The sequence below is a fragment of the Melospiza georgiana genome, chromosome 22, assembly GCF_028018845.1.
Source record: "Melospiza georgiana isolate bMelGeo1 chromosome 22, bMelGeo1.pri, whole genome shotgun sequence".
NCBI lineage: Eukaryota > Metazoa > Chordata > Aves > Passeriformes > Passerellidae > Melospiza > Melospiza georgiana.
This window is the reverse complement of record NC_080451.1, coordinates 4,527,849-4,548,643: the sequence shown is the minus strand read 5'-3', so window position 1 is coordinate 4,548,643 and position 20,795 is coordinate 4,527,849. Positions and strand designations below refer to the sequence as shown.

Genomic DNA, 20,795 nt, shown 5'->3' with positions numbered 1-20,795 from the left:
TGAGGGGCACCACGTGCTCCTTGCACACGGCTGCCCCACAGGAATCTGCTGGTGGGTTTGGTGGGCAGAGCTCTCCTGGCAGAGCTCTGGGGCACGAGGTCACTCCTGGCTGTGCTGGACACTGGCACAGCACCATCCTGCCCTCACCCTGCACTGCCACCAGAGAGCTGCACATGCCTTTGGGGCAGGGACAACTGCTCCAGGTCAAAGCACAGCAGCCACAGACACCAGGGGAGGCTCCCACACCGCACTGGGACTGGGCACACCTGGGAGCTCCTGGTTTCCCTGTGTGCCCTCTGCAAACACTTCCTGTGGTTTAGTCAACTCCAGTGATTTTTTATGTCCTTTCAAAGCTGAGCCCATCACCTGACCAGGAGCAAGTGCATCCCTTTGGATACACAGGCTAAACCAGGCTGGATTTGGGGCAGAGCTGCCCCTCCAGGTACCCCCTGCACAGCCCATGCCTACAGCCCCCTGCCTCTCTCTCCACACCACTCTGTGCCACCTGCCAGACATGCAGGGAGATGCTGGGGCTGTGCCAGAGGCTGCCCTGTGGGCACTGAGCTCAGGACAGGACCCTGGCACCCAGCACACACCTCCTGCCAGGTTCCCATCACCACAGGCATGCCCAGAGCTGCAAAGCCGGGGCTGGCCTGGATGCAAACATCAACACAACACTGCACTAGAGATTTTGGATTAACAGGGGCTGGAGGGACAACTGAAAAGCCCCTGGGCTGGAGCACCTAACCCTGGGGCAGGGCAAGAGCTCAGGAGAGAAGTCTCACTTGCAGGGACTGCTCTGATGCCACTCACAAGGGCTCTGGTGTTGGATCTGCTCTGGCAGCAGAAAATGCTAGAAGTATTTCATAAAGGGCCTCATATTTTACAAGCAGTCTGGGGAGATGGTGTCTGGCCACAGAGGTCTAGACAGCTTGGGATTTTCATCCACAGCAGACATACTTCCTCTTGGATACAGCTCCTGGAAAACACAGCCAGGCAGCTCCCAGTGAACGTGCCTTCAACACTCACTGCTGCCAAAAACAAGAGGAGGAGCCCAGGAACCACATGGCCATGGCAGACAAGGGCTGTGAACACCAGTCCTGAGGCCACGGCCAGGAGATGGGTGGGAAAATGCCATGTGTGGAATGCTTCAAAGGATGCACGGTGGTGCTGGGCACAGAGAACAACCCCATTCTCATCTGCACCTCCCTGCGCTCAGCTGGTGGCAGTCACACACCCCAAAGACCTGGGCAGTAACTAAGGAATTTTTTTCCAGTTATTTACAAACCCATTCATTGATGATTCAACTTCACCCACAGCATTTTGCCTCTGGAGAGCAGGGATTGGAGGTTTTTCTGTCCCAGGCTCTCTGTGACGTGAGGGGCTGAGCCTGAAGCTGCATCACCCAAGGAAGGGACAGGGTCCCCAAGGCACAGAGCCCACCTGCACAGCCTGGCACCTGCAGGGACCCATCCCCACATGGATATAACACAATCCCCTCTCCAAAATGCTGTGCCACCAGCTCCTCTGAGAGGGCTGGGCTTGCCCTGCCTTTCCCATGCACCAATCCAACACCTTCCTCAGCAGCCAGACACTTCCAAAGGGCTCTGGAGCCACCTGTGGAGTCATCATTCCCTCACAAAACCCCTCCACCCTCCCACACTTCCCTCCCAAGCCCCCTGCGATGCTGCTCACCCCCGAGTTGAGCTGGTGGCCATTTCACTTTGGCAAACACCTGGAACCCCAAGAGCCACAAACATCTGTCGTGCCACGACCAGTTGGAAAGAACAAATAAGCAAACGGGAGGAAATGTGCATATAAAAAACCTTTTTCTCCTGGCATATGGTCAATAAGCTGCAATTTTTCCTTCCACAGGGAAGGGATTTAAGTTCTTGGATGATATGATGCTTGGAGATGTCATTTCTTTTTCATTAAAAAAAAACCAAACCCCCAACCAACCGAAAATTTCCAACCCCAAACTCACAAACTGATGTTAACAAAACAATGTAAAAGGACAAATCTCCCAACAGTGACAACCGAAAAATAAAGGTACACGTCAGCATTTGTAATCAAAAACTACTACATACTGTACTTGGGAAGTCTTCTGGGAAAAGATCATTGGCATCTAGAAAGGATATCACTAAAGTCTTGAGCAATGATATGTATGAGACACGATGCCATTGGAGGGTGGATGGACGGACCCTTAGGAAACTGTCACTCACAAAACTGTTCCATGACAAGAGAAAATAAGAGATGTAAAAAGGATTGGTTTTCCCCATCCCCACCCCCCCAGGCGTTACAGATTCCTTCTCATTTGTTGGAAACAGCCTCCTCTAGTCTTACTTTATTTGTTGTGGTTTTGTTTTGTTTTGTTTTTTTAAAAAAAAAAAGTCTTCAGCTTTTGAAGGAGTCCATCAGTTTCTGAGATGCACTTGGTTTCACAGCACCAAAGAGCTTCAGCTCTCCCCCTCTGATCTGCTCACAGGGGCTCTGGGGAAGGGCCTGGCTCACAGCATTCCCAGAGCCATGGGAGGAAGAGATGTGCTTCTCGTGGCCTTTCCTTGCATTCCTCTTCCTGGAGAAGTCCCACTGCTCCAGAGGTGCCTGGGTCCAGCTGCAGCAGCCTTGTGCAAGAGGAAACATGAAGCTGCTCTTTTCTCTTCCTTTGGAGACTCCCATTGGTCTTGGAGCCCTTTTCAAGAATGCAATTGCTTTATTATTATTTAAAAATATTTTGTAGTTTGTTTGTTTTTTTCAAAATAGTTGTCTTTTTTTTTTTTTTTTTTTTGTTCCCTTTTTCCATTGCTTAAATTCTAGAAGCTCTTGGCAACTTCTCATTGTTGAGGACAGGGTATTCCCTCCTGCTGCCGTGATCCTCAGAGCAGCTGCCTGTCTCAGGTCCATGCAGAACACTCAGGAACTGGAGCTTGGACACACAGGGGCAAAGGGGAGCAGGGCCTCGAGGAGGAGGAGTGGGAGGACAGGCAGCCATCAAACCTCCACAGACTGGATTTGGTTCATCTGTGCTCTCATCACCTGGATACTGTTCAAAATTTTCTTCTGGTGTCCTGCTAAAGTGACCCCGACTCGCAGAATGTCCCTTTGAGAGGAAAGGAAACAAAAACAAATATCAGGAGGTATTTTCTCAAAGCAGAACAAGATCATAGATGGTATTTAAAATTATTTTTAAGGTCCCTTTCAACCTAAACCATTCTGGAATTCTGTGATTCTATGATTCCCTGACTCTATGAGTCCACGAGAATGGTATTTAGAGAGCTGAAGTATCCACAGATTTCTTTCATGAATGCAACAAACAGATGCAAACCTTGTGAAATCTCTACTGTTTCACTTTTTCCTGCTTATTGTCCCATCTTTACACTTTCTACCTATCTGCAGCACCCTCAGAGTCCTGAACTTCAACAGAGTGTGAAACAAAACACCACAGGCTCTGCTCTCTGCCCGTGAGTCAATTTGTCTTAAATTTTTTACCCATCTACTGTTTTGCATTTTGGATTTTCTCTCATTTTGTGACACACTAACCTGTTTTTTTCTAGCCCTGGAGACACAGGACAGGGATGTGCTGCCCCTCCTTAGTGTAGATCTGACCCCCATATGCAGATGATGCTGTTCTTGATGCTTTTCCTTTGAGCTGATAAGACCATGAAGTGATCAATTTTTGCACTTATCCTTTTGTTAAATCATGGTGATCTCATTTTTGGACAGCTTCTATTTTTTATAGATTTGGACATCTGAGAGAAATCAAAGTCATGCCGAGAGCATGAGTGTGGCACTAAATTGGTCCTGTCTGTGTCTCCAGCTGAGTTTGCTCTCATCCTCCCCTTGGCAAATAAACCTCAGTCATGAAATCTTCAGATCTTCTTCTTCCCATCAGGGGATGGGAGGCTACATGACCCAAACCTGACTTGAAGGAATTTCAGGTACCTTTTGTTCTTGAGTGCTAGGAACAGACATTTAAGGGGAAGAGTGGCAAAATCTTTGTCATGTTTAGAGTGGAGGTTATTGGGCAAAGAAGGGTAAAGGAGAGCTCCAAAGGGTGGAAAAAATTCTTCACTCATGTCTGTAAACCAGAATAAGACTGTAGCTCTGCACAGCCCAGTGATTCCAAGCCTTCTGCCCTGAACATTAAATATTTGATTGGATATTGGGAAGGAATTCTTTGCTCAGAGGGTGGTGAGGCCCTGGCTCAGGTTGCCCAGAGAAGCTGTGGCTGGCCCTTCCCTGGAAGTGCCCAAGGCCAGGCTGGATGGGGTTTGGAGCAAGCTGGGACACTGGAAAGTGTCTTAAAGCCATGGCTTTAAGAGGAGCTTTAAGGTCCCTTCCAACTCAAATGGTTCTGTGACTCTTGAAAGATAATTGGGTGTCCCAGGTGTCCCAGCCTGCAGACAAACCAGTGAGGTCAGTGTTGAGACCATGTGGATTTGGGGAACTGAGTCAGTTTTCAGGAAACATTCACACTTTGCTGGCTCTCCAAATCTGGATAAACCAGCAGCTCCACTGACATTCCTATCAGCTTCTGCAAAGGCCAGAGAACATCAGGGAGGGGTGTCAAGTCCTGTTACACCACAATTTTCCAAGGAAAAAGGACTGTCCTCTCTATTGTACATTCAGCCAAGCAGGTGAGGAATGTGGAATGGAAGTTTGCCAAAATCAGTGGGACATGAGCTGAGGATGCCCTTGGAATTGTGATGAAGGCTCTTGGAGAGGACTTGAGGGACATGGTGAGGGAGTGGGAGAATTGGCATTTAAGGGACACTGAGGATGTCTGTGAAAGAACAGCCAGCATTAGCTGGACTGTCTGCATCCTGCCTGCTGTCAGATATTGCAAAGAGCAGGACCCAGGGGTGGGTTGTGGTCTGATACCTCTGTTTGATCAAAGTTCTTCCCTACCCTTCAGATTTTGTGGACTCTCTCTCTTTCTGTTGTATAAACCCAGCCAATACTGTGACAAAATCATCCCCAGGGCCTTGAGATTGCACCACAGATGTCCCCAAACAGTCAGAACTGCCATGGGAACTTCCCAGCAGCAAACAAGAACAAAAAGCCAGAGAAAGTCACAGTGGCTGTTTGAGTGAATGGATTCTGACTCACTGGTAGATCTGAGCATTTGGATTTAAGCACAAATCCAAAAACCTCCCTGGCCACCAGGCTCAGAGACATTGCAGCCCTTACAGATGGCTCTAATGCTTGGCCCTTTCTGAGGGCTTCTAGAGATACCTGCAGCCAGCCACAAATCTTTCAGCAGAGGCATCAAAGTCCCAGCCAGCCCCAAGGGATTTCAAAACCCTCCAGAAGTGGGATTTCAGCTGTCTGATTTCTCTGAAGAACTTGCTAAGGATCAGGTGCTGATTGTCACTTGTCAATTGTCACTGCAGGATAACTTCTGTAGATGCAGGACATTTTAGTGGATGCAGCACAGAATGAAACCACTCCCCACGATAAGGGGATCTTATCGAGGTGTGTGAGGAGATGTGGTGGAGGCTGGAGCCAGGCTCTGCTCCATGTGGCAGAGCAACAGGAGGAGAGGCAATGGGAAGAAATGAATGCCCAGGAAGATCCACCAGAACATGAGGAAGAACTTCTTTACTGTGGGGGTGGAACAGACTTCCCAGAGAGGGTGTGAAATCTCTTTCCACAGAAGTAATCCTGAATGAGGAGCTCTAGAAGCTGAGCAGGAAGGTTGGACTGGATGACCTCCAGTGGTTCCTTTCAACTGTAACCACTCTGTGATTCTGCCTTTCTTAGGCAGGACTTTGCACCATGCTTGTCTCCATCAATACATCAGCCATCCAAGAGGAGTGCAGAGTTCAGAGGTGCTCTGGAGAATCGTCTGATGCCAGCCTGAAATCTCAGTTTGTCTCATGAAGGGGTTTGGACACCCTTGGCAGGGGTGTTCATTTTCACAGAGTGGTAGTGGGGAGAGGAACTCTGCAGGTGCAGAGTGACAGACACATGGTCTGGAGACTGAATAGATTAGAAGTGGTTCCACAAAACAACAATTCTATAAAAGTATAACTACATCATATGAAAATAAAATCTAATTCAATACCAATTGTTGCAAAACTGCTGGGACTTTTCCTTGTGCTTTGGGACTCAAAGCCTGGGCACTTACTCTACAGTCATCTGAGATACTACATCAAAGGTGGTGAAACCAGCACTGGCAAAGCTCTCCTTGTACTGGCTCATCTTGATGGCATCCAGCCATTCATCCACAGTGTTGAAGCTGGTGTAATCCGGGATTGTGCGGTCAAGGAGGGGGAGGTTCATCCTGAAACACAGAAATGGGCAGTGACAGCCAAGCACAACTGTTCCTGACCCTCCAGCAGCTGAGGCACAGCCTCAGCATCACTCACAGGGCAGACACTGCCCTGCAGTGTGGAATTCCACCCAGAAATCACAGTTCTGCCAGGGAAAGACTGTGCAGAGCATCAGGGAAGCCCTTCTGGATCAGTTCCTGCAGCAGAGGCAGGAGCCATCAGAGATGATGGGATGCAGCTTTGAATCCTGGCTGCTCACGGGGAGAAAGATCATTCTTGTACAGGGGCAGTGCTTCCCACAAGCGGGTGCAACCCACCCAGCCCAGGGAAACTCCACATTGCATCAGGGGCTTTATCTGCTCCCAATGCAGTGCTCCCAATGGGACTGGGATACCAGAACAATCCCACCACCCCAGCACCCCCATGTACATGAAACCAAGGTGCTCCTCTGTGTGCAGAGTGCACTGTCCAAGAGCCCACCAGAGCTGCCCAAGGAGAGGAACCTTGACATCTGTATCCCTGTTCATGCCCCAAGTGTCCAAGGCCAGCTTGGATGGGGCTTGCAGCAACCTGGGATAGTGGAAGCTGAGCCTGCCCATGGCAGGGGTTGAATGAGGTGGGCTTTAAGGTCTCTTCTACCCCAAATTGTGAATCTATGATCTTTTAATGCTCTCCCTATACAGGATCAAACACAGGCCAAGCTTTAAAGTAGTTCCTGAGAGGTGCAGGGATGGTGCCACCAGGACCCAGAGGACACCAGACCTGTTCAGAGGAGCCAAAGGACAGAGACACATACCCAGAGGAGAGAGGTGCCATGGCTTTCAGGCTGTTTGGATTTCGGATCATTTTATCCAAGGTGTTGACAATTTGCCCAAATTTGGGCCTGTGGTTCCGATCCTTCTGCCAGCAGTCCAGCATCAGCTGGTGAAGGGCATTTGGGCAGTCCATGGGTGGTGGCAGCCGATAGTCCTGCTCAATGGCATTTATCACCTGCAGGAAGAGACAGAGGCATCAGTACAGCTGTGATAAAACCTATTAAATTCATAATGTGCCTTTGCTTGGACCCTGAGGGTGACTGACATGACTGATCCTGCAGGCTGTACTCACTGCTGCCTTCCCATCTTGCCCCCACCTCACACTGTAAATTCCAGCCCTCAGCGGGTCAGGAGAGGTGTGAGGTGTCCTGGGAGGTGCCACCAGCTTTGCTCAGCCCTCCAGCCTGGGTGGCTGATTGTCAGGAGCAGTCTCCTGATCTGGGGAAAGGAGCACCCCTGTTGTCCTGACAGGATGTGTGATCCCACAGCTGTAGGCAGGGCAGTCAGAGATGGGATCATGCTTTCCTTGGACACAGCACAACAGCTTGCTGGGAAAACATCTTCATCCAAAGAAGGGGGGTGAGTTACAGACAGGGAGCCTGTCTCTGTGTTTTCCATCCCCCAGTGGTGTTTTGTGCTCCTGACACAAACCAGCTCGTCCAGGTGACAGGGCTGTGCCAGGCGTGGGTGGCTCAGTCAGCAGAAACTGCTAGATCATTTTGCAGGCCTGTGCAAGTGCAAAACAGCACAGGGAGGACTCAGACCCCAGCCAGCACAGCCAGCCCAGGAGAACTCATTGCAGTGTGCACAGAAGAGCTGCAGCACACCTTGCCAAAGCTACATTGCACCTCCAGGCACATCCAAAAAGGCTTTGGTCAATCCTTACTGTTCCACACAGTCTGGGAAAATATCTGGTCTTGCAATGTCCACAAGGGCTGGAGCAAGGGCTGGAGGATCTTCTCCAAGGGGAACTCCACCTCTCTGCCACTCGGCACTTGCAGCCTTCAATCCTCTCCTGGATGACAAACGAGGATGAAGCTGCTCCACTTCTTCCAGGAATATCTGTTCCTCTGACAGGGGCATGCACAGGCAGGATTCTCCTGCCTCCTTGGCCATGCACAGCACAGGCACTGAAGGATGAGCAGAAGGAGCCTTGAACACCAGAGATGGGCTCGTGCATGGCAACAAAACCCAGACGGACAAAAACCAGAACTCAGGATACTGCAGAAATCATAAGCAGATCTCAAAATGACAAAGTCTCCATGGGAATGATGGACAAGGGAAGGAAGAGTGCCAGAACCTCCTGCAGGGATCCTGAGGGAGAACCTCCATGCCTCCATGCCATTCTCACCATGGGATCAAGGCTGCCATGGCTTTGTCCAGCCATGTCTTGCACAATTCCAAAGAGAGATCTTCCTGGTGGGATTCCCTAGGGCTGTGACCCCATCCTGGTCAAGTCTAGACATGTGGTGGTGGACACATTGTTGAGTAGGGAGACTACACAGAGAAAATTAAGGATACTGGGAATGGGAACGGGAGAGAAGCAGGGAAGAGCTGGTGGCTGATCCATGCCAAACAATCCAGAGTGTGAGATGGGCACCTGGCAGGGCTTGAGGTGGTCTGTGACTCCTGGCAGAGAATGGACTGGGACGTGCTGCAGGCACTGCTGTGGCCAAGGTGCTGGGCAGGCTGACCTGAGACACAGGGCTGGCACTGCTGCTGCCAAAATTTGCCAGATGGAAGAGCCCTCCCCCAGTTCTGCTGCCCTGGCTGGACATGGTGGTGGCCCCATGGGGCCTGTGAAGGTCTGACCAGAGGTAACTCCTTTACAAATCACTGACAGGAGGGTGCAGCTGGGGAGTGCTGGTCTCTTCTCCCAGAAAACAAATAGCAGGACCAGAGTAAATGGCCTCAAGTTGTACCAGGGAAAGTTCGGATTCGACAGGAGGGAAAGGGTTGTCAAGCATTGAAACAGGCTGTGCAGGGAAATGGAGTCACCATCCCTGGAAGGCTTCAAAAGGTGTGTGGGTGTGGCACTTGGGGACATGTTTAGGGTGAACACAGCTACCTTGATGGCTGGACCCAATGATCTCAGAGCCTTTTCCAGCCTCCAGGATTCCATGGCTACTGACGTGCTTTGTGCAGCTCAGGGAACCTCCCAAGGGCTGCTGAGCCCCAGCCCAGCTCTGTGGATTCAGGTCTGCCCCGGCCAATGCCAGGGGAGGCACAGGGTGGGCACCAGCACCACGCAAACACCAAGCACTCCTCTCTGTTCCCAGCGAGTCCTGCTGCCATCAGCCTCATCCAGAGGCAGCCCCAGCTCTCTCCATGTCCTCCCCAGCCGCCGCCCCAGGCGCTCACACCCCAGGGTCAGGAGGGTAATCTGCCCTCAATATCTGCCACGCTCCTCCACAGCAGGACCAGCTGTGCTTAAGTGGTGACAGCTTTGGGGCACCGTGTCCTGCGGCATGGAAAGGGAGCAGGGGCTGGGGACAGCGACGCGCAGCGGGAGGTGCCCGGGATGGCAGAGCTGTGCCATCCACAGCACAGTGAGCAGTGCCAGGGACAGGCACAGCTCTGCCATCCCCAGGGGGGCAGGAGGTGCCAGGGACAGGCACAGCTCTGCCATCCCCAGGGCAGCAGGAGGTGCCAGGGACAGGCACAGCTCTGCCGTCCCCAGGGGGGCAGGAGGTGTCAGGGGACAGGCACAGCTCTGCCATCCCCAGGGGGGCAGGAGGTGCCAGGGACAGGCACAGCTCTGCCATCCCCAGGGCAGCAGGAGGTGCCAGGGGACAGGCACAGCTCTGCCGTCCCCAGGGCAGCAGGAGGTGCCAGGGACAGGCACAGCTCTGCCGTCCCCAGGGCAGCAGGAGGTGTCAGGGGACAGGCACAGCTCTGCCATCCCCAGGGCAGCAGGAGGTGCCAGGGACAGGCACAGCTCTGCCATCCCCAGGGGGGCAGGAGGTGCCAGGGACAGGCACAGCTCTGCCGTCCCCAGGGCAGCAGGAGGTGTCAGGGGACAGGCACAGCTCTGCCATCCCCAGGGCAGCAGGAGGTGTCAGGGGACAGGCACAGCTCTGCCATCCCCAGGGCAGCAGGAGGTGTCAGGGGACAGGCACAGCTCTGCCGTCCCCAGGGGGGCAGGAGGTGTCAGGGGACAGGCACAGCTCTGCCATCCCCAGGGGGGCAGGAGGTGTCAGGGGACAGGCACAGCTCTGCCGTCCCCAGGGGGGCAGGAGGTGTCAGGGGACAGGCACAGCTCTGCCATCCCCAGGGGGGCAGGAGGTGCCAGGGACAGGCACAGCTCTGCCGTCCCCAGGGCAGCAGGAGGTGTCAGGGGACAGGCACAGCTCTGCCATCCCCAGGGGGCAGGAGGTGCCAGGGACAGGCACAGCTCTGCCATCCCCAGGGCAGCAGGAGGTGCCAGGGACAGGCACAGCTCTGCCGTCCCCAGCACAGTGAGTGGTGCTGCCGCAGCAGCGCAGCCGTGGCAGGAGAAACCTCCAAGGGAAGAGCTCCCAGAGAAGGACAAGGGACAGGGAAGGTACAAAACATCTGGTGCAGGACATGCTTGAAACTAAGGTGACAACAATGGCTTAGCAGGAAGGGAATTGTCCTTGGTGAGAAAGGCAGACCCCTAAGTCCCATCCCTCTACCTCCAAGAACTGATGGAAACATTTTCCTGGTGTAGCAGAGGCTGTGAACAGCCAAAAGTTCTAAAGCATCATCCCCCTGCTCCAGGCATAGGAATTCATATTAATAAATTTCCCACCAGGCATTAGGGAGGAAATATCCCCACTCTGGAGAAACCTGATGTGGCACAGATGGAGATCTATTGAGATGGAAAAGGTCTGACAGCAGCAGGGACAGGAGTCAGGGAGGAGACAGGAGGGACAGGGAGCTTGGCTCTCACTCTCTCCCTGTAAGGCAAGACCTTAGGAGCCCACAGCATGGTGGAGATGAAGTGCATGTCTGAAAGCTTCCAAGGGACTCCCCAGAGCTGCTCTGAGACACACTGGAAGCCAGGCAGATACTGCAAGAGCCAGGACAAGCTTTCTGCATTCCCTAGGTCCACCCAGGACCTTGGTGTTACATCCTGAGTATTCATGATGTGAGGAAGGGCAGCTGCTCTGAGAGACAGAGTTAAAAGTGGCCTCCTGACACACACATGCAGGTGCAGCATCGTCACAGCACTCAATGCCACTGGCCAGATGGGCTTTGAGCCCCAGGTACCACACCAAGAGGACCAGGGAGCATGGAAATGGCATTCTGTGCTGAGGGCAGGGACTGCAGCCAGGGGCCATCCTTGCAGGAAAAACATCCCTGGAGCAAGGAGTGCACGTAACTGTTTGACCTGAATTAGAGCAGAGGAATGAAATATTTAAAACTGAGCATGTTATGAAGTACCTCGTGCTTTTGGTTTCTAGCTGTGTCTAAGTTACTTGTGGTTCTTAACAGACCACAGTGCAAGCTTCCCATGGGAGATTTACTGACCATCTAGCAGATGTCCTTAACCATGGCAGAGGGTTGGAAGGAGATGATCTTTAAAGGTCTCTTCCAACCCAAGCCATTGCGTGGCTTTTTAACAGACTTTCCTGGAGTGTCTGTGATCCCAGCAGATGAAGCTCTGCTCCAGAGGCTCTCAGCTCAGGAACATCTTTTTCATCCACCTGCTCCTTCCCTTCCTCAGCACCTGCCAACACCCCTGGGGTGCTCCCCTTAACCCTGTGCAGTGGGTGCTGTGCCATCTTCAATCTCTGCCACAGCAGCACCACGGGGCCAGAATAAATCCCAAAATTATTCCCATTATTGCTTCTAAAGGTGTTGACCTTGCACACATCTGCCACAACAGAGAAGGCTCTGGACATGCCACAGGCTGGGACAGGCTGTGGACATGCTTTGGCCTTGCAATGCTCCCCATTGCAGTGTTCCTGCCCCTGGTTCCCCAAGAACTCACATCCTGGTTGGTCATGTCCCAGTAGGGCCGCTCTCCATAGGACATCACCTCCCACATGACAATTCCATAGCTCCACACGTCACTGGCTGAGGTGAACTTTCGGTACTGGATGGCCTCAGGTGCCGTCCATCGGATCGGGATCTTCCCACCCTGCAGGGCAAAAACAGCGTGGTAACAGAGAGAGCAGGAGCAACTGGAAAATAGCAGTGTCCACGATATTTCCCTGGGATATTCTAGTAAAATCCCAGAAGGAAGGAAGTACAGGACTGTCTGTCCCTCAGGGTGGATGTGGATTGTCCAGCCACGCTGGAAGCCTTCAAGATGATGATGATTCTCCCCATTTGGTGACCTGTCCCAACATCCTCCTGAGGAAGGAGCTTTTCCTGTTGCTCACCTTGAACGTTCCCAGCCATGTTTTTGTCTATGACCCCTTTATTGCATCATCTGGTGCCACTGCAAAGAGTTTGGCTCTCTCTTCATTACTGCCCTGAAGGTCACTCAGAGGTGTCCCCTCAGCCTCCCTGTCACCACCTCAACCAAGGCCAGCTCCTTCCCCTGCCTCCTGCTCCTGCATGGCAAAATGCCCAAGTGCTAAGAGGGTCTTTGGCAGAAAGTGAATGGCCAGGAATGTAAAAAACCCAAACTGATCTCCCTCTATCCTTTTGCTGTCACTTGGCTACCTGCAGAGCAGAATAAAGGGAATTAGAACACCTTCCTCTACAGCCATCTACAGCTTCCACTCTTTGAAGTCAGCAAGAGACCATTTCTGGCCTGAGTCCTGGTGTCCCAGTCTGTCTGCAGATCTACACCTGATCCAGCAGGTTCTGATCCTTCAGCATGGGCAGGGGGGTCACTGGTGGGAAATGGGGTAAGTCTGGGTGGGCACTGGGGTCTCTGTCATCCAGCTTGGAGCAATCAGATTCTCCACTCCCTCTGAGGAGTTAAGCACAGGAGTAGCACACACAAATGGGGACACACGGATTGAAGGCTCTGCTTAAGCCCTTCCTGCCTCCTGATTTTCTACCAGGGGCTTTGGACTTGAGCCATTCACTCAAGGGACCTTCTGAAGGGAAAATCTTCCCCTGTGCTGAAAAAATAAGCAGAAGTATCTGTGTTTTGTGGCTGTGGGAAGATTAAAAAACATTATATGTTGTCAATGAACAACTGCCATGTCTTATTAAGGGTCTCTCAAGACTTCATAAGACTCAGCCCCAGTTCATGCCAGAATAATGAAAAAAGATAATGTTTCTTAATCTTTTCACAGCCACAAACCTCAGACAAAATATTGTTTTCCACAAAAGGGGAAGACAAAGCAATCCATACCAAACAGGATGTCCTCTCCATCAGGCAGACTCCTGACAGAACTCCTGGCAAGCAGTGGATTTTAAAAATGGCTAAATAGAAGTCCTGAAGTAGAAACTTGACTTTGGAGGATTCTTGTGGGAACTCACTACAGCGAGACCTCCCATCTCCGTGGGGTCTGACCTGGAGCTTCACCACTCCAAAGACTTTCCTAAGGTCCACCATGAACCTCCCAGGCCAGAACTTGTGACTTCTGCTCACCCATGGACACAGGGTCACTGGGAGAATGATGACAAAAACCATTTTGCAGAGGAAGATACTTCTGATACAGTAGGTGCACATAATCTGTCATTAGGGATAATAAATATCCTGCTACAGTGCCCACAGTTTAAGGAGAATAAATTAGGGATGACGAATTTATTATTAGAGAGAAAAGCTACAGGCATAACACCAGGGATAGAGAACAGCAGTAAACACCATGTATTTAGTTAACAAAGGGAAATTTAATTGGCTGTAAGGGATATATGAAAAATAAATGTTATTAGTGTTTGCAGAAACCATTGATGGCTGAGTTGATGTCTGAAGCTACACGGATGAGAATAAACCCACACATTTTTAGGTGCTTGTTAGGTATTTAGCTACTGATAAAATTTACTAAGAGCTATGCCAGACATCTCATCACTGCCAGCTTGAAAAGACCCAGGAGAGGTGATTTCCTACAGGTCATGCCCCAGCTCTATCAACACTGATTTCCAAGGATTCCTGACGTGGGCATTGATCCTGATGCACTGTGCAGAGCATTTCTGTATGGTGTTTATGAGAACTCCTGGCTGAGCTCTCCCTGAGCAAAACCAAATAATCCTCTGGTCCTGGGGCACCTTCTGCAGCCTGACATGAGCCACAAGTTCTTGGTGGCACTTGTGTCTATGGCACCAAGGTGTTCCTGGGAAGTTGTTACATGAACATGAAGTCATTTTTAGGAGTGTTTTTCTGTTTAAATTGGATACTCTCTGGAAGACCAGTATCTAGTATCTGGCACTCACCCACACTTCCTACACTTTCAGTCTATCCTTCTTGGGGCTGAGCCAGTGAGATGACATGAGGAAGGGCAGCAGGGCAGCATGACTGGACAATGATGGTAAGAAACTCAGACTTGCTGCCCTGGCAACAAATCTGTCAGGGCAGATCACATCTCAAAGGATCCCAGGTGAATCATACGGGGAGGTGCAGAGCACGATCCCAACCAAGGGCTCTTCAGGGACATGTGTGTGTTTGCAGACATGTTTGGAGGAAGGCTCAACAGGAATGACAGAATCTTGCAAGGGAAAATCTTCTTCAGTTTATTTCACTGTTCTTTCTCATCTGGGACGTTTCCACTGCTGACACCCTGGAAAAGTGCTCCCTGCTGTCAAGGGGAGGTCCCTCCTTCCCTCTCCCACTCCTTCCTGCACCCCTGGCCCTCCCTGCCTGAGGAGCAGCATTACCAGAGCACTGGTGTAGGTGGGGTCGGAGGTGTCGTCCTCCAGGAAGCGGGAGAGGCCGAAGTCAGACACCTTGCACACCAGGTTGCTGTTGACCAGGATGTTGCGGGCAGCCAGGTCCCGGTGCACGTAGTTCATGTCCGCCAGGTACTTCATGCCCGCGGCGATGCCCCGCAGCATGCCCACCAGCTGGATCACCGTGAACTGCCCGTCGTTTTGCTGAGGGACACACGGACACGGGTCACAGGAGCGGATTCACAGCCCAGGGAAAAGCCAGGAGCCTCTTTCCACACCCATGGCAGGATAAGCCATGAGTACATTCCCTCCCAGGGAGGGTGGGGAGTGCAGAGCTCACAGGGGTTGGGAGTCACCTCACACATCCCAAGGGCACCACTACGGCAGCTGCTGTCACCTCAAAATGCACCCACCCTGCACAGCAGAGATCAGAAGGGACAATCTATTCCCATTGACCAGGTTACTTCCCTTCAGCAGAGTCAATTACCCACTTCAAACCCAGAACTAGAACTATTTAGACAGAGCAGCTGGAGGGGGGGTCCTGCTGGGTTAAAGCTGTGTTAGACTGTCCCTCCACGGGTGTCCATGGGTCGGTCTGGACGTGCACCTGTGGGCAGGCAGGCACAGCCTCTCGCTGGGATGAGTGGACAGACACATAAGAAATGACAGCCCTGGTGCTGTCACCCCCAGCTCTCTGCACAGACCTCTGCACAATGCAGCAGCTGCCCCAGTGACAGGGAAGGGCAGGCTGGGAAGGCCACTGCAAAGGGAACCTTCCCCCCAAATCCCCTCTGTGCTAGCACAGCCTCTAAAGCTGCACACTGCCAGATCTCATACCCGCAGGAAGGAGTCCAGTGAGCCATTCTCCATGAACTCAGTGATGATCATGACTGGAGAGCTCTTGGTGACCACCCCCTCCAGGTGGATGACGTTGGGGTGGTCGAACTGCCCCATGATGCTGGCCTCACTCAGGAAGTCCCGTCTCTGCTTCTCCGTGTAGCCAGACTTGAGGGTCTTGATGGCCACAAAGATCTCCCTTTTGCCTGGAAGCTTGAGATGCCCACTGCACACCTCACCAAACTCCCCTGTGAACACAAGGAAGGCCTATGAGCCTTCTCCACCTCTGCTGTGCCCCTGAGGGACCCTTGGCCCCAGCTGTGTCTGCCCTATCTGTCCCTGAGCCGAGCATCCATCCCTGTCCCTGAGCTGAGCATCCATCCCCTGACCTGAGCAAAGCACCCACCCCTGATCCTGAGCTAAACACCCATCCCTGTCCCTGTGCTGAGCACCCACCCCCAGACCCTGAGTTGAGCACCCACCCCAGAACCTTAGCTGAGCACCCACCCCTGTCCCTGAGCTGAGCACCCACCCCTGATCCTGAGCTGAGCACCCACCCCTGTCCCTGAGCTGAGCACCCACCCCTGATCCTGAGCTGAGCACCCACCCCTGTCCCTGAGCTGAGCACCCACCCCTGTCCCTGAGCTGAGCACCCACCCCTGATCCTGAGCTGAGCACCCACCCCTGATCCTGAGCTGAGCACCCACCCCTGATCCTGAGCTGAGCACCCACCCCTGTCCCTGAGCTGAGCACCCACCCCTGATCCTGAGCTGAGCACCCACCCCTGTCCCTGAGCTGAGCACCCACCCCTGATCCTGAGCTGAGCACCCACCCCTGTCCCTGAGCTGAGCACCCACTCCTGATCCTGAGCCAAGCACCCATCCCTGATCCTGAGCTGAGCACCCATCCCTGATCCTGAGCTGAGCACCCACCCCTGATCCTGAGCTGAGCACCCATCCCTGATCCTGAGCTGAGCACCCATCCCTGATCCTGAGCTGAGCACCCATCCCTGATCCTGAGCTGAGCACCCATCCCTGATCCTGAGCTGAGCACCCACCCCTGCCCGTGAGCTGAGCACCCACCCCTGATCCTGAGCTGAGCACCCACCCCTGCCCGTGAGCTGAGCACCCACCCCCTGTCCCTGAGCTGAGCACCCACTCCCTGACCCACGTTCCCTCCCTCTCCACCCTCCAGCTGCACTCATCCATGAGGAGCACTGCCTGTGGGCTCATATGCACATGGGAACTGATGGTCTTGATTCTCCTGCACTGGACTCCCCTGCTCCTTTAGTGCAGCCTGGGGCTAAGTAAGGTCTTAGTGGCATCAGTCCTAGTGGCATCAGGCTAAACCCTCCCAAATGCTGGCACCATGAAGGAGCCTGTGCTGCTGAGGGCCAGCCAGCCACTTCCAGGTCACCTACCTGCCCCAATCACCTGCTCAATTTTGACACAAGAGATATCGATTTCTTTTGCAAATTCCCTGACAGCCTCATTGGGATCTTCGTAGGTGAAAGGATCGATATAAATCTTCATCCCTGGAGTCACTGCAGAAAGGTGAGGGAGAGAGTCAGACAGATGGATGCAACTGGAATGGTTGGCATCAAGGCAAAGAGAAAACAGTTTGAGCAACAGTCTTGTACCTAAGCAAGTTGCATAAACAAGGCACGAAGCAGACAGAGAGAAACAGTTTGAGAAACAACATGCAGATCCATGTTTCACAAGACTGTTAAAACTGATTTTCATGAACACTGGCCCACAGGTCATTGTTGGAGCAGTAAGGAGTCACATCATGAGGCTGGACTACAAACTGCAGACTCCTCCATGGGATCTGTGACCCTTCCAGGAGCTGTGCAAGCAGGAGGGACAGTCCAGTCTGCCCTGTTCTCCTGACTGGCACTCCTGCCCAAGGCTGGGTTTGCTCTTGGGAGCCCCGAGAGAAGTAGTGGGACACCCTAGGAAATCACAAAAGACAGGTTCCTCTTGCTAGGCCCAGCAGGGGACACAGTGACACGCCATGGGACCTGGTGAGGCTGGACTGCTGCTGCCACATCCCAGCCACCTGCACTGTGGGACAGCCCTTACCTGTGCTTCTCCCCTTTGTGTACTCATCTTCTGGCCCCTGGCTCACTCCAACATGGGCTATTTGGAGAGCAGAGCTCACAGCTCCCTGAATAAGGAGCCCCACAGAGCACCAGACTGACTCCAGCTCCAGGATGCTGGTTGTATTCAGGGGATTCTGCAGGGTTCACAGGCTCCCTGGGCCTTGGCAATTTGCTGCAGTGTCTGCACAGCAATCACTGCTGGAGACTGAGCAGGGACTGAGCCCTGGCCAGGTGTGTTGGGTGAGGAAGGGGCTAAAAGGCAGCCAGGCTGTATCAGCTCTGCTGCATCCTGTGGCACCAGGCCTCTTCCAAGTGGTGCAGGCACAGTGATTAAACCCATCCCAGCCTGGAGCTGTCACATCCCACACCAGGCCCGGGGAGAATGTGTGAATGTGTGTTTGCAGCCCAGACTGACAAACAACTGAGAGCTACATTTACATAATGTCTCCTGAAAAGTGTCGTTTTTCCTGGTAAGTGATAGCGAGGCAGCCAGCACAGGCTGCTGGGCCACAGGGCTGCAGCTCTGCCTTTTGGGACATGTTTCCCAGGTAAAAGCAGGAGCAACAGTGAGTCCTGAGTGGAAACACTGCTGGTGTTTTCCATGCTCTGAGCAAGGCCTGGATTTGTACAGGAATAAGGTATTAAAAGGGTAGAAATCCTGAAGCTGCAAGTACAACACGAGGAAAATCACAACTGCGATTGGAATAAAGCAAGATTAGAGCAACAGGTCTTCAGTGAGCGGGGAGAAAGGAATTTCAGGGATATGAAGGCAGGGGTCAATCACAGAATCATGGAATGGTTTGGGTTGAAAGGAATCTTAAATGATCTCATCTCTTCCCCCCCCTGCCATGGGCAGGGACACCTGCCACTATCCCAGGTTGCTCCAAGCCCTGTCCAACCTGGCCCTGGACACTTCCAGGGATGGGGGAAGAAGGATGCACTGGGGTGAGGCAGGGTGTGCAGTGAGGCTGAGCAGGAAAGCTGGATGTGAGGGAGTGCCTTGCACAGGGATGTTGGAAGAGGGAGGCTACAAGAGAGGGCATGTTAGGTATTGTATTATATACCTAAACATAGATATATCTCCTATCTACTGGGAATCTGGGAGCACTGGGATGGGCTCTGGCAAAGGTCTGTGGGTTCCTGCAGGGGGACAGGGACAGGTCAGGGAGGGGTGTCACTGCTGCCCAGGAGATGGGCAAAGCTCAGGAGCTGGAGAAGCAAGACATGCTGTGGTGGCAGACACTGCAGCACAGAAGACAGCGATGCTTCAGGGGGTGTCGGTTGTCACCGAGGTCTGGAGGACACGCTCAGGCACCTGACAGCATGCAGGGCTGAGAGCAGGGCAGGGATCAGGGGCAGGGGGGATCTGGAGCTGCCCTGCCCACACACACACGCCCACCCTGCCCAGAGCCCTCCCCAAGCCCCGAGTGAGCAGGAGCACGAACCGAGCAGCGAGCGGCCCCCCAGGGCCGGGGGGGGCCCCCGGTACGTACTGTGGCCACTGGTGTAGTGCTGCAGCTTGTCCGTGTACTCCGAGTCAGCCCGCTCGAAGCCCCGTCTTCTGGAAGGGAAGGGAGACCTGAGCACAGCATGGGCCCCTCGGGGCCGGGGCTGCGCTGTGGGGACACCTGTGTCCCCTCCCTGCCACGCCCTGTCCCCAGTGCCCTGCCCTGGGAGCCTCAGGCTGCCCTACCTGCTGCACACGATGCCGATGACCACCACGGCGATGAGGAACACCAGCCCCGCCGCCGAGGAGCCGATGATGAGCGGCAGCTTCTCCTGCACGCTGGTCTGGTACTCGGCTGGCACAGGGCAAAGGGAACAGGTTACTGTGCCATCCCCCACCAGGTCATTGAGGTCAGAGCCCTGAGCATGGGCCATGTTTGATTCCTGGTATGGCTTTGGTCTTGGACAGCCGGGACTCCCCTCTGGCTGGGGGATGTGTCCCAGAAGGAAGGGCGGATGGAGCTATTCCTTTTGAGAGGAAGGTTTAGTCCTGTGGACGTGTGCTGTGCCTTGTCCTTGGCACCAGGGCCTGAAAACTGGCTTGGTCTGTTTTATTTAGCAGCACAAATTTAGAAAAGTAAGACACGGCTCTGTGTTTGTCATCGGCAGCTGAGCAGGTAGAAAATATAAATTTTGCTTCCTCTACATCCAGCTGAGCAGACACATCCCCACAACAGAAAGGCTGGGCAGGAACTGGGGCCTTCCCTGCATGGAACAAGCACCAGGCCTCTCTCCGGGTCTTGAATGTGGTTTCTCAACACACCCTTAAAGGGACTGACAGCAAGGGGACTGGCTGCTTGTCTATCTCCACATCTCTCTAGACCCTGAGTCACCTTTACAGAGCAGCTGCAGACTCACCTTCAGTCATGGTCTGGAAATACATCTTCCCACTGTAGCGGCCGTAGCCGGCCACGGTGCGCGCCCGCACCTGGAACACGTAGATGGTGCCAGCCTTGAGGTTCTGCACTGCCACAGTGTTGGTGGGGCTCTTCACTGTGGTCGAGTTCAACTCACTCAGATCCTGCCAAGAAAAAACAAATCCATCATCAGAAAAACCAGTCCAGAATCAGGCATTGTGCTTCTGGAAGGAGGAAGGGCAGGAGACCAGGGTGGAGAGACCACCAGGGTCTGAACAAAGAGGTGCTTCCTCCTGTCAGGGAGACACAGACTCAGGGATGTGAGTATGGATATCCCTGAGCTATTCACCACCTCTCAGGAAGGGCTCTAGAGAAGACAGGAGCTACGAAACTCATGTTGCTTCTCTAAGCCTTGAGGTCAATGGAGATGGGAAGGTGGGAACTTCTTCCCTCTTCTGTGCTTTTCTCTTAGCACTTTCCTCCTCCCTCTACCCCTCCTGCTGTGCCTTAGCCAGCCTCAGCACAGTCCACCTGCTCTTCCCCAACTCCCATCTCCCTTTGCCAGGAGGTAAAGCCCACCTGAACTCTGGGTTTTGGACCTCAAGAGAAGTTCTGCTTGCACCCCACTGCCCAGAGCCTGCTTCTCCAG

The 20,795-nt window shown here is 53.2% G+C and overlaps 1 protein-coding gene across 3 annotated transcripts in view; it reads right to left on the bottom strand.

Moving 5' to 3' along the window:
* Positions 1 to 1,810: 1,810 nt before the first annotated feature.
* Positions 1,811 to 20,795, bottom strand: part of EPHB2 (EPH receptor B2) — a 144,942-nt gene continuing 125,957 nt past the window's right edge. Inside the window, exons 7-16 of one of the 3 annotated variants that reach the window (XM_058039501.1) lie at positions 20,148 to 20,310; positions 19,477 to 19,585; positions 19,229 to 19,344; positions 17,103 to 17,225; positions 15,683 to 15,930; positions 14,834 to 15,049; positions 12,048 to 12,197; positions 7,072 to 7,265; positions 6,131 to 6,286; positions 1,811 to 3,100 (exon numbers count right to left, since the gene is read on the bottom strand). In XM_058039501.1, coding sequence (XP_057895484.1) covers positions 2,992 to 3,100; positions 6,131 to 6,286; positions 7,072 to 7,265; positions 12,048 to 12,197; positions 14,834 to 15,049; positions 15,683 to 15,930; positions 17,103 to 17,225; positions 19,229 to 19,344; positions 19,477 to 19,585; positions 20,148 to 20,310 — 1,584 coding nt within the window. In that variant the 3' untranslated portion in view covers positions 1,811 to 2,991. The remainder of the gene's footprint in view (positions 3,101 to 6,130; positions 6,287 to 7,071; positions 7,266 to 12,047; positions 12,198 to 14,833; positions 15,050 to 15,682; positions 15,931 to 17,102; positions 17,226 to 19,228; positions 19,345 to 19,476; positions 19,586 to 20,147; positions 20,311 to 20,795) is intronic. The other 2 variants (XM_058039502.1, XM_058039503.1) reach the window with 2 other exon arrangements.